The following is a 13,772-nucleotide window of genomic DNA, read 5'->3' on the forward strand; positions in this document are numbered from 1 at the left end:
CATTTATGAGCCGATTAGCTCTCGTGCAGACATTAGACTTGGATGCGTTTTATTGCTGCTCAGCGGCTAAAACCACACGTGATTGTAATCAAATTCAATTCTCTGTCACTTAGCAACAGTTAACACGCTTATGTCAATTACGCCCCTTGCGTGCATTCGCTGCACTCACTGGCAATTTGCAGTAGTACCTGTGCTTCCAATCTGTTTCACATGGATTGATGGGGCTCTCACGGCTCTGAGTGCTCGGCAGCAGACTCCACAGGCTGTCACAAAACAGATTTCTTTAATTACCAAATCCAGCTTTAAATATGATTCAATTATAGCACCAGTTTCTCTGTTTTTTGTGGTTTGTTCAGCATTTGAAATGTTTGCTGGCTTTGCAATGACGGAATGCCTCGAGACAATATTAGGAAACCCAGTTATCTATCACTTAATGACTCTGGCAGTTTTCAAATTTTGCCATTTGTCATCGAGGTGTTTGCAGCCACACAGAGAAAAACAAGTGACTGTGAATCATTAAATTAATTCACTGGCATGAAAATGGAACTCATTAAGGAGTTTTATGACCTTTTATTACTTTTCAGAATGCACTTGTCTTCTGGAATCTAGTATCCTGCAGTGTTTCCTTCAGCCAGCGTCTTGCATGATGCATTTACAATCGCAGTATGCATGTGCATTACGACAATTAAACATTGCTGTGCACTTTTAATGAGCTGTCGTAGGGGAAATGTTTGCGCTTTGAGCCCAAATGATGAATTTTCCAGTTTATTTTGTGCATCCATCTTGAAGAGAGCTCGGAGGAAACATCTTGAGTCCATTTGAAAAAAAACAAGCTTGAAAGGTAAATGAAGTCGATCATAATGACATTCTGGGTTCCCAACACTGTTGTTGTCTCACGCTCTCACGCCACTTGATGGCACCGGCTTGTGTCAGCCACGTGCTTTACAGACAGAGTGCATGTGTGCATGAAATGACCAGAATCTCACTCGGGCAGGTACCTGAAGTTGGCAACCCTGCCGAAAGCGAAGCAGTTAGATTTGTTTTCATTTCCAGTTAAGCTTGTTAGCTGCAGCTTCAGGCCTCCAAGGCGCAATATTTGACACGAGCCGCAGCCTCTGGCAAATCACAACGCGCCACATTGCTTCACATAGCTCTCTCTAGACAGCCAGATGGGAGTAAAGAAAAACATGTTGTCCACCAAGAAAAAAAAGAGCCTTTAGTGCTGCTCTTTGTCTTATTTTTAATGTGAAAATCCCATCCGGTTGGGATGGAACAGCTGCTAACTGCAGCTTCAGCACTAGCTAAAACCATTGTTTTTCTTGTCTTCTTCTGTGGTTTATCATGTGGCTTGCGGCAGTTGCTTCCGAACATTCCGACATTTGGATAAGAAGCAGAAATCCGGGTGATCAAACTGCATTGTAAAATCAACTGTGATTGACAAAAGACAAAATAAAAATTGAACAACGCATCGTCTGAGGGGGAAACCAGGGGGGAAAAAAATCAGGCGAGGAAGCCGAAGAGTTGAATTGTCGTCTTTATTGACAAACGGTGCATTGTAAATGTAAGACTCGGAAAGTTAGAACAGCTACAAACTCACACGCACGATGTACAAACGGTTCACTGTACACTGAACGGCACACGCACATTGTTACGCACACCCACGCACGCGCGCACAAAAGTCACAGGTGTGCGCATCCTCACGCTATGTTACAGAGTTATAATACATTACAGTGGAACGCTCGCATTATAGGAGCGGTGACACCAATAACAGTAATGTTAGTAAACAGAGAAAGGCAGACTACAACTGATTACTGCTCTTTTTTCTTTTTTTTTTTGTCTCGGCCCCTTGAGAAACCATACAGATTACATTGTACTGTAAAAATATGTCAAGCCATGAACAAAAGCAAACATTCAAATGAAGTCATGAAAGAGAAGAAGGAATCCTTTCCAACACGTCCAGAGATGTGGTGGGCGGTTCAGTGGCCACACACGCTAGACGAACTGATCTGATGAGACCGCGGACATATGGACAAATTGAATCCAGGTTTTTTCTCTCTTTCTTTTTCTTTTTCTTTTTTTTTTTTTTTAAAACACTATCATCCTCTGATTGCACACACTCAGAGGAGTCATCCACAACAAGAGACAAACACACCTTCTTCTCACAGACACTTGCACAATCAAACCCGACTTAAAAACAACAAAAGATCAAATAAGATAAATAAATAACAGGGTCTCACTTCAAAAACAGAACCAAAAGGACCATCGACGTCATTAGCCGGCCGGCCATCCGGGTTTGCTGTTGTGGTGCCGAGGAGACGCTGTTGGCGTCTCATCTCGCCTTCACCGCCATCAGGTTGCAGCAAATTCCCGCTCTCCCTCATTGGGTGCTGTGGGAGGCTTTTTTTTTTTTTTTGCCTATTTGGTTTGCAAATATCAAACATGTTTGACATTTACGTTTTGAGATCGGGGAGCCTCCGATTTGACTGCGAGCAGCAGCAGCAGCAGCAGCGTGATCGCGCCGATGCCGTGCACTCGGGGAGCAATCGGACAAATGACAGCTTGCGCCGCCGAGGCCCCAGACAAATTAAAGAAAAAAAAAAAAAAAAAACTCTTTACTTTCGCGGCCTGCAGATGATTTGACATTTAATAATATCATTTTTAATAAAAATCTGATTTAATAATGCGCAGGTCAAGACGGCCGGCAGTTTTGCGTAAAAAAGCAGATTTTTTTTTTTCTTCCAGTGCATGTCGGAGAGACTTCAGGCCACCACCCTAAAAACAAAAGAAGAGCGCTTCAATCGCGGAGTGAGATGTGCGGCGAGGCTGCAGGCCTCCAGAGAAGAAAGAGGACAGTGCAGTTAGAGCGAGGGAGCGAGGGAGCGAGGGAGGCGACGAGACAGAAAGAGAAAGAGTAATCTCTCCGCACCCCAGCCTCATTTTTATTCAAACATGAGAGTCAAGCGTCGCCACTCGCGCTCCCGGCCCTCCCTCTTTCTCTCTCTCTCTCTCTCCCTCTCTCTCTCTCTCTCTTCCTCTATTATCCTGCGCCTCTCGCTTTGCCCCTTCCATTACCTATTCCCTTTCACTTCCTCCCGCTCTCATCGCGCCACGCCTCATCTCATCTCCAGCCTCACCTACTGTATCCATTACAAGCAGAGCAACAGGGGACGGTTTGAAAAAAAAGGAGGAGGCAACAGAAAGATTCCCCTCCTTGGTCCAGCTTCCAGAAAAACGAGTGCAATTAAACGATGAATCCACCCGAAAGCAAAAGCAGCTGGAATCTCCTGCTGTGTTGGGAGACGTGCGTTTGCCTTGTTGTCGGCCAATAGGAATCCATCACGCTGATAGATTTCTAGAGTCAAACACATCCGGTAGGAGGAGGAGGGAGATTCCGCCTGCAGCATTTCTACACGCATTCCACAACGGAATGGGACAAACGCGGCGCCTCAGGTGGCGTTAATCCCCAAAGGGGTTGGAAGGCGGCGGCGGGGGGGGGGCCTTGCATCTCGGTGCAGATACATCTTCATTTTCACAAACTGGTCAGCAGCATTTTCCTTCCCTACGCGAAACACGAACCATGCAGCACTGGAATGAAAAGCGCCGCCGGAGAGGACAGTCGATGCTGAGACGGGAGCCTTCAAACAATACACGGCGTTTTTTTTTTTTTTTTTTTTTTTTTTTTTTATCTCTGGCTGCTCCCCATTAATGACACATTGTACGCTTTCCAATCATCTCAACACATCCAGCAAGAATCAGGCACATATCAGTCGTGCAAACGGCCTACTCACGTGGAGCGAGTGTGCGTAAAACCTTTCCTGGTTGGCGTCGTGTTGTATGAAACACAGATGCAGCTTATAAAGATGAAAATATGGACAAAAAAAATGAACATTTTTGACAATAAATAAATCATAAATAATAACTGGATTGGATTTTTGAGTTCTCCTCCTCCAGTAAATTGAATTCTTATTTATAGTCATTTTTGAATGAGTTTAGTGTTCTTCACTGCTCCTGACCTTGATGAAAACCGCATCAAAACCCTTTTGGTTTGCCACAAGCAGTTCAAGAGGAAAGAAGAGCAAGAAATGTCCAATGACAAGAGAAGAAGGAAAAATATACATAAATACAATTGGCACAGCACGTCAAATAATACATAGAGCTTCTGGATGCAGCTCGATTATGTTTCCACGTGACCCTCCTTGGATGGATGGGTTGGAAAAAAAAAAAAAAGAGTGAACAAAACCCCCGTGCTCAACTTCAGGGAGGAGGATTACTGAAGGCAACGCTGCCTCCGACACTCGAGGATGCAGACATCAAATTCAATTGCAAAGTGGATTATAGCAGTGCTGTTTACATTGCAGAGTCTGCGTAATGTGATCCTCTCTGACAGGGGCTGGATTTAGGCTGGATTTACCTCTTAATAAGCACAGTTTTCTTCATGAACCCATAACACAATTAAAGTGCACGATTCTCCAAAAAACAAAACCACCCACCCGTATCTCCAAATCCCACACCTGCTGTGCTCCTGAGATGTCTGTGGGGCTGCGTGCCTTGACGAGAACGTGTCAGAGTAGAAATACAAGGTGCATCTCGCCTTCCCACATACAAGTACTGACTATTTTTGCCTCTGACAGATCAGCGGGATGAAGAACAATAAAGCAAAGGAGCAACACGTCACAATCAGGATGTCGCCCGTCAGACATTCTGACCCTTCACACTCCTTCACACCTGAGGGATAAAAAAAAATAAATAAAAAAAAAGGATGGATCTTGCAGTCACCCACTGATTGGAAAATGTTGGCAGAGTTGAGATTAGTTTCACGGTCAGCATCATTATCATCATCACCATCTTTATGGTCACATGTACTCATACCAGACAAAATGAACATCAGGGCCTAATTGCTGATTACTTTTTCCTCGTGATTTTGATCTGCAAAAACAAAAGTTTGAAAATACTAAGCAGACTGTGAATGTATAAATTCAAGTCTCTGTTCTGCCATTTTCACTTTCTTGCAACCAACTTTGGCGGTTTCTGCTGGCCAGAGGATGGAATGCAGTTTCTATTTGTTTGTTGTTTTTTTTTACTTCCACTGTCCAGAAGCTGCGCGTGACGGATCATCGAGGCAACTGCTTCAGACTTGCGGCTGCTGAGGCGGCAGCTGTCGGGTTGCCAGATACGAACGGCCTATTTACTCAAAGCTCCGTTATTTCATCTACATCAGACACAGATCTTTTTGTTCTTCCCTGACAGCTTTTTGACGGAGCAGTTCCGTCTTCATCAGAGCAGTCACTAGGTGGCGTGTGACGTGTCTTACGACAGCTGTTGTTGTTTACTCACCTGTCTGCCCCATGTAGATGAAATAACTTTAAGCTTTAAGTATAGACACTTTGAACATCTGTGCGGTCTATTTACTCTTTGTGTTCATGGTTCATGGACTCACTCAGAATGTCGTCTACTCATTAACGCGTGCTTTTTCCCCCCCCCCATACTGCCAACATGCGTACATATATCACATCTTAACACCAGGTGCAAACGGGGTGTGAGATGTATTCACACCAATATTCAAAACAAAAGGGTGCAGGTGCAGGAAAAAGGGAAGCTGCGCTTGATTGAAACGACCAGGCGTGCGGCGTCAAACTGTTTTATCTTTGCTTCTGATTTGTAGCAATCATGTCTGGTTGCCTTGGCGATAGTAAAAAGAATTGTTGGTCTCTGGAGGTCAGCAGCAGGTTTTTAGGACCTGAGTCGGAAATGCTGATTTGGCAGCAGTGCTGGATTTGTTCCGACGTGGACCCGGTAAGATCTTAATTTGATACTCGAAGAGCTAAAGTAAAAGAATGGGGACAAAGTGGGAAGCAGTTGACCGAATTATAACTGACTTTTAAATGTTGCAGCACTTATTAATAATAATAATAATAAAAAAAAAAAAAAGACCTCCGAAGCCGAGCGGAGGGGCTTAAAAAGCCCCACAAACACGTCTCTCCCTGCGTCCGAGGCGTCGGCGCTAAAACCCTGTTTGCCGCCGCCGCTGCCAATGCCGAGCCAAAAATCCTGACATCCAATCAGAGGCGAGGTCGGGTAATCCTTCCGACGGAGGTGCACGCGGGCGGCTGGGAGGCTGGGTGGGGGGTGGGTAGGGTGGGGTTCATGTTTTTTTTGTTTTTTTTTTCTGTTAAAGCAGGGCCTTAATCTGCTCAGTAGTGAGATTAAAGGAAACCCTCCCCTCCCCCCTCACCCCTCCCCCACCCGCTGCTCCTTGGCCGGCGTGTCCCCAATAAAGAGATCAGGGCTTCTGATATCTTTATTACAGTGTCGGTGTTACAGCGTCCGGCGACGCATCCGCACACCCGAGCAGGAGGGCGGGGAGGGCGCGCGAGGATTTCCCCCCCCCCCTTCCTAATCCGTTAAGCGTTTTGTGTATTGCCGTCTTATCTCGGCTGTTTCCTTTGCGCGCTCTGCACCCCCTCCCCCCTCCCTCACCCACTGCAGAAACTAGTCTCAGCCCGCTCTGCCTCACCCTCCCCTCCGGCCCCCCGACGGATGTTACGCAACGGCTGAAAAGGTCGCGGGCGACATGAGGATAGGTCGCCGCGTGCGATTTTCATCAGTGAGCGGCGACCGACACGACGGCTCGAAAGCCGGCGCCAGAACCCTGATAACGGCGACACATCCGGTGGGCGATGAATAAAAGAACGGCTCCGTCGCACAAAAGCGGCCTCGCTGCTCGACGCTGCGACCGGCAGGAGGGAAGAGAACAGTCACGTGTTGTTATTAGCTGGCGGACACTTGCAGGATTTCAGAGAATTTTTGGATGCGGATGCGTTTTTCCAATATTCTGGCCACTGATGCCTTCCTCACAACAGGTGCAGCTCCGCAGCGGCACCGGCCCACATTGTCCGATGGAGAACGAGCAGCGTTCTCGCGTGAAAGACCCAAGAAGACTTGCGATGCTGCTTTGGTTTCATTTTTTTTTTTCTTCTTTCTTGTGGAATCAGATTCTGTCTCTGATTTGGTTGCTTTCTCTTCTCCGAGGCTATTTTTTGCTGACTCGAACACATCATCTATTATGAGTTTCCCATTGGAATAAAACATTTTAAGTAGGCCAGGCTTCTCTCTCTCTCTCTCTCTCTCTCTCTGTGGAAGAGTTAATATTTTCATGGCAGCGCATAAAGTCCAAAAAAAAGAAAAAAAAAGAGGGGGGAAAAAAATCAGAAAAACCCACAACACCTAAAAAGTTTGTTCCAGTCAAGCAGAGGAAGATAATCATAGAGAGATCACAAATACTCCAGTGACAACTAATTATTAGATGCTGTTGGCAAAAAAAAAAAAAATCAAAGGGGAAAGAACTCTCCCCATATAAATATGTACAGACTCTTCAACGTGAAGATAGATTTGCAGACGTCCTGCCGAGCTGTCGGCTCCGGCCTTGAACTCGAACGCTGGCAATTTTCCGCCAACTCGCCGACGCAGGTCTCAACAAAATTGGATGTAACAAAGATATCGAAAAAAGAGGGTTTGGAAGGCTCCGACCCAGATAAACATCCGCTCCGTCACTTGGTCTCCTCGCGGCAGCGTCTTTGCGGGTTTCATCGACGATACAAAAGAGGGGCATGTTGTCTTTAATTCCAGTGGTTAGGCTGGTAAAAAGGGGTCTGATGTTCAGTGATGGAAGTCAAAGTCATTTTTGAGAGCTCTGGGCTGGAGAGTACCGATTATTTTGTCAGTGTACCCGCTGCGGCACGAAGACAAGAAGGTCAGAACTATTTCTCTGTTACAAGTCAAGGCTTGTTTTGTTTTGTTCCCCCCCCCCCCCCTTTTTTTTGTTTCTCTCGCCCGCTGCACTGACACGGCATTCAAGTCTGACCGAAGGGTATTTAACGGAGACGAACTCGGGCAACTGGGAGTTGAGAGACTCCAAAGAGCGACCCGTTGACTGCTGAAGACACGTTTAAAACACCAACGCCGACATCAGCGGCGACAAACACGTGAAGTGAGTTCCGAAAGGCAGAAGAAGAGGGTGAGGGTGGCGGGTGGATGATTCACACTGGGACTGTACACCTGGTTCATATTTTCTCTTGGCTACACAGACTCGGTGGGGGACTGGTCATCTGTGTTTGGCCTCATCAGCTGAACGCTGGTCAGGATTTTCTTCTGGTGTCCAGCTAAAGACACGCCGATCCTCTGGAGATCCCTTCAACACACAAAGACCAAGATGGGAACATTAATGTGGCTCTGAAGGAAATGCTCACTGTCTTACCTGCTCTGCATGCTGATGCACATGTACATGCCGAAGTGAAATATACATTACATGCGTTTGGGTACAAGCAACAATTTGAAAAGTCTGGAGACAAAATTTCTGGTTTTCTTACTACTAAATTTTTTTTTCAAAGGTGTTAGTTACTAAATAATTAAAAAAAAAATTTCAAATGTTTTTCTAGAAACCGAAACCTTCCAATTGGCTTAAAACTGACAGTTTTAAGCCATTGACAGTTGATATTTGTCAACGAAGCTTTCAGCCTTGTGGATGCAATTAAAATTCAATCGAAGGGAAAGCAAGGATTTGACTTGAAGCAGATGAAACCTTTTGCAACTCATTTGGGAACTCAGGGGTTTCAGGCTGGACAAGCAGTGTGTCTGACATCTTATTCTTCTGTTTGTTCTTCTGTTTAGTTTTTAGAACATTTCTCTCACTTTGATTCGTGAAAGTGCTGTTGTGTAAAAAAAACAAAACACTGAAAAACATTCTTCCAGCTGACGCTCCATCAGCAGCGAGGAGTGCAAACAGTGACTGATGTTTTATTTTTGGACTAAGTGTTCTCTTTCATTACTAATTCATACAAGTGAAAAAACACAAAAACAAAAAAGCAAGCTTGCAGTGAAATAATGAAAAGAAAAGTTTCCCTGCTTGAAGCCCTGATGGGCAACATTTAAAGATGTTAAATGTTATATCTGACACAGTGGAAATGTAAATGTGCTCTAAAAGGGTTCAGGTTGGACTAAACTTTCTAAATTTTGCATTTCGACAACTTATTGGGGTAAATCAACACATACTTTCATTTTATCATCTTGGTATTTTACGCTTGCCAGTTTTGTTGTGAGCCACAAACGAATGCTTTTACAGCATATAAAAATTACTAAACCCTGTTGTTAGGCTCACTAATGACTTTAATGATGATGATGGTGCTGGTGATTATTGTGACAAAGGCGACTTTTGGTCGGATCATTAATGTGGCGGGAACCTGAACAAGAATCTTTAAACAGCCCATTTTTTAACTACATCTGCTTCATAATTAACTTTGTGCGGCCCTGTTTACTCTCACTTCTCTGCTGAGGTCGACTTAATTAATCCCTGTGGGGAAACTCATCTTCTCATGTTTGACCCACAGTGCTGCCAACAGGGAGCAACAACAAATGCATACCTTGAGCGCATGACGGAAAAAAAAAAATAATATCCACAACACCAAAAAAAACCTTAAAAAGGCCAGTGGTGAAGAAGTAGGACTGTTGATAGAAATGTGAGGAAAAATGTTCCCTCGCATATCGAAATCAGAGCCGCAAAACGATCACAAACACAAAATGGGGACAAACTGAGCCTCTTAATAATTCGACGGCGGTTTGATTTGTTCCCGACAGCCGTCCTCATGGCAAGAGGAAGGAAGACGTCGTTTGATTGCGCTCGCAGCGTTCCGTGGCAGGATGAAACGTCGAGTTTTGGGAGAGCGTTCAGACCCGACACATGGAGCCGCCTCCCGGCCAACCAGTCGTCCCCGCCAGTCGTCCGGCTAACGAGACGCGGACTTGGCAGGTGGGCGGCGCGAGACGTCGGGAAGGACAGGCGAAATGAAACTGGGGAGTGTGTGTGGGGGGGGGGGAGGTGGTGAGGATGGGAGCGGGGGAGGGGGTGCGGACTCACTCGGCTGTGATCTGCGTGACGAGGGGGAGCGAGGTGAAGCCAGAGCCCAGGAAGGAGTCCCGGTACTGGGTCATCTTCAGCGCCGCCAGCCAGTCTTCCACGGAGCTCACCCTGCTCAGGTCGGGGGCTCCGCGGTCTAGCAAGGGATGATGAGGAGGGCTGGAGACAGAACAGGGGAAACACATTAGCAATAAAAAACAAAAAATTCAGAATGTGTGAAAGCATTTTTTTTTTTTTTTTTTTCAGCTGATAAAGACGGTGGAGATGGGAAGGGCCGAGTTTATGCAAATGTTAACCCAGCGTTTCTCAACTGTTGGGTCGCGGAGCTCTTTTGATTGGGTCGCGGCTTCGAAAATGGATGAATGGGTGGAAATTTGAGCGCTGTGGAATAAATTTGGCTTGCGACTTTATTTAAGGAAAAAAAATGTGTGTGCTGAGATTCCACCAGTTGAGAACCACTGCGTTAACCCCACCCACCGCGTCTGCTCCTCACCCACCCCAGGCCGATGTTGTTGGTGCCGGCCTTCAGGGACGCAGGGTTGCGTATCATTTTGTCCAACATGCTGACAAGATCGGGGAACTTGGGCCGCGCGTTTCGATCTTTCTGCCAGCAGTCCAGCATCAGCTGGTGCAGAACCACGGGGCAGTCCATCGGGGCCGGGAGCCTGAAGTCCTGCTCGATGGCGTTTATCACCTGGGATGGAAAGAAAGACGAGCAACACAGAGTGACACAGCGAAAAGACACTGATCCATTGCACAAATTAATTGTATTTGGATGACAATGGCCGCCTAAACAAGGCAGCGGTAATGATCCCGCGGAGGATCATGTGCCGACTTGACTCCAGCTGAAGAAATGGCAGCTCCACAGAGGCTTTCAGCGTCGACTTCAGCCCCGTCGTTTGGGTTTTTACGGCTGACAACTTTGCTTTTATGGTTCATTCTCACTGCTAATTAATGTCAGCGCGCCGCTTCTTTTCACAAAAACACCCCCCCCGATAAATAGATGTGCGTGAGCTCCTCGGAAAGCAGCACCAGGCTGTTGTGAACACAGCAGGGCTGCAAGACGCTAAACAGGCAGAGCTGACAGGAGGAGACGCGAGACCGAACCACAACTTCGGAATTACGTCAGGTTTTTTGGGGGGGTTTTCTTTAGGCATCATTAGAACATTGTTCCTGTTTACAGGGGAAAGGACTTCAGGGTGGCCTTTGCTGGTGTCGAAGAATTCACAGCTACGTCAAAAGGCAGTAAAACGCCGTGAAAAGTGGATTTTAACCCCACGTCTGCTAATGTTGGCGTCTGCAGCGTCCACTTCATCAGAGCTATGCTAGCTGGCTAACTGGGTTTTTGACATGTTGGAACAGGATCTGAATCTCGAACAATAGGGACTCTCCAGACTTGGTATCTGATTTCGCACCACCTTCCTGCGTCATCATAACCACGTGACTGAAACCCAGCTATTCCAACTAGTCATCGTGAGGGGCATTAATATATAGAGTGGTATCTCCCACTGTTTGTCCTCCACTCTGGGCTGCAGGATCAGTGGAGCCTCTTCCAAAGGTCTTGGGGTGAAGGTCAGTAATTACCCTCATTTGCAGGACTTCTGACTGTGGCATCTTGATCCATTGCATTGAAAAAGATATGACTGATTTGTACTTTATCACGAAAGGAAGTGAACCTTCAGGCTTTAATGTGTCAGACATGACTGCAGGCACGCATTAATCTGGGGATTTCATCAGATATTTCCAGGAAGGCAGAGCTGGAACGCAATCTCGATTTAATAATCTAGGACTCAGCGGGGGAACGGCCACAGTTTCAGTCACACAGGGCTGCTGGCCTCCACTCGCACCTTCCTTCAGCCTCTTTTAGAGGACGATTCCTCTCCACGCACTTTAACGGGCAGCAACATCAGCATTTTTTGGAATAATTAATGCAGTTTTTTTTTTTTTTGCATTCTGGTATTTACAAATTCCCCAGTGGGCCCTAATACCAATCTGCTCGTGCATGTGTGTCACAATGCTGGTTTTATTGTTGGAAGGAGCTTGATTAAAACCCAGAAACGGTTTATCCGTCCTGTGGGACGGAGACAAGTGACAGGCTGTGGGGGAAGCAGCTTTCGGTTGGTGCACTGGCTGATTTGACTGAACACAGAAGGAGTGATGAGAGGTCCAGAGTCGTGTGACTTTATCACACTGTGACGCATTATTAGCATTAAAATACGAAATGTTTACCCGTTGGGGAGCAAGATCGAGAAAATTACAGACTTTGTTGATTCATCTATTTAATCATAACTGGAATACATTCATCTATTTTGTGAAAAAGACAATTTTCTGCCGTCAATGGTAACCTGGATTTTGGTTGTTTGTCCTCTCTGTGGTAGCTCCTCTGAAAAGTTTTGGAAGGAGGCTGATATAAAAGCTGATTATGTTGTTTTTTTTCGTTCCCTTTCTGAAAAATCTTGCTCTATTCAGCCTTATTTAAGCCTCGGCAAAAGAGAGAAGTCTAATTAGTTAAGAGGATTCATATTCCATCCGAGGACACAGCATGCAGTCGCCGGGTACATCCAGATATTCATCTCCGGGAGGCACCGACGCCTCTGCCGCAGTCTCTGATGTCAAGGCAGGATGGTTTTACAAGAGGAGCTCCTGATTTCATTATGCCGCCGCAGTTAGCGGGAATGATAAGGACGTTTCGAGGTTTTTCTTTGAAAACTTTCTTTCAGGGAGGGATTTTGGTATTGCAGAGAGGTGCTGCTAAATTTCGCGGCATACCTTTGGGTGCTGAATGTAATTACACTCGACATCACAGAATTAGGACGGAGTCTGACTGAAAGGAGCGACCGGCTGGCTTGTCACCAGGAAAATAATGGAAAAAAATGGGCTGGGCCGGAGGAAAGACTTTTTTTTTTTCCCCTTTAGAATTGAATTGTTATTCAAACCGACAGCATTGTATCATGTCGGATCAAGATTCATGACTCTTAATTCATAACTGACACCATTCATGTATGTGACAGCTGATTTCAAGTGCCGCATCTGTTCGCTCGGCCACTGGATATCTGGAAATGCAGCGATGACCTTATGGCACTTAAAGGACGCATATGAGAACAGAGAGATTTTTCAAACCTTCATACCTGGAGCGGCTTTGCACAAAAATTAAAAAAGAAAAAGGGCAAAAAAAAAAAAAAAAGAGCATACTTAGCCCTTTGTTTACACGCTGCTACAAAAATGCTGAGTTTTGGGTTTGCTCCTCGACCTGATGCCTGGTTGCACTTTCCAAATATCTGGAAGAGGATAAGAAAAAAAAAAAAACCCAACGGCAGCCGTGAGACGATCTCAGAGGGGTGTGGTCACAAACCAGTGCCCTTCGTGACATCACAAAGGGCTTCTGCAGGCAAAAGAGCAGCGGTGAATGATTTTGTCCAGCAACATGAGACGTACGCTTGCCATGTCTGAAGACTCGTCATCTCTACCGCGTCACTGTGTGTCGTTTTAACGACATGCAGGGAAAAGCTGCTCTCGCCGCTGCTCACTGTTTGAACCATTTATTTACATTCTGAGAACATCAGACATGATTGGTATTAATCATAGAGACTCTCCTCGTGAGAGCAGCATAAGAGGAGTCGGGATCCCTAAACACAAAGCACCCCCACCCCCCCCATGCCGGAGCTGATTTGTTCAGATCAAAGCATTGCAGAGATTGTAAGGAAAACAGGACAAAAAGATGATGAAGAGGAAGGAGTTGGTAGCGTGCAGTGAGATGACATCAGGCATCTCCCTCGCAGGAGCGGCGGCCCGTTCGTCTCCTCGACCTGATCTCACCGCAGTGGCAAACATCACTTCATTTGCCAAAGTGTTATTGTCATAT

The 13,772-nt window shown here is 46.0% G+C and overlaps 1 protein-coding gene across 2 annotated transcripts in view; it reads right to left on the reverse strand.

Moving 5' to 3' along the window:
- Window positions 1-7,807: 7,807 nt before the first annotated feature.
- Window positions 7,808-13,772, reverse strand: part of LOC142900666 (ephrin type-B receptor 1-like) — a 92,289-nt gene continuing 86,324 nt past the window's right edge. For both annotated transcript variants that reach the window (XM_076045075.1, XM_076045074.1), the window contains exons 18-20: window positions 10,408-10,604; window positions 9,911-10,069; window positions 7,808-8,188 (exon numbers count right to left, since the gene is read on the reverse strand). In XM_076045075.1, the coding sequence (XP_075901190.1) occupies window positions 8,077-8,188; window positions 9,911-10,069; window positions 10,408-10,604 (468 nt within the window). In that variant the 3' untranslated portion in view covers window positions 7,808-8,076. The remainder of the gene's footprint in view (window positions 8,189-9,910; window positions 10,070-10,407; window positions 10,605-13,772) is intronic.

This window comes from Nelusetta ayraudi, unplaced genomic scaffold, assembly GCF_046127955.1.
Source record: "Nelusetta ayraudi isolate G7.1 ecotype Tasmania unplaced genomic scaffold, CSIRO-AGI_Nayr_v1 ptg000084l, whole genome shotgun sequence".
NCBI classification, from domain to species: domain Eukaryota; kingdom Metazoa; phylum Chordata; class Actinopteri; order Tetraodontiformes; family Monacanthidae; genus Nelusetta; species Nelusetta ayraudi.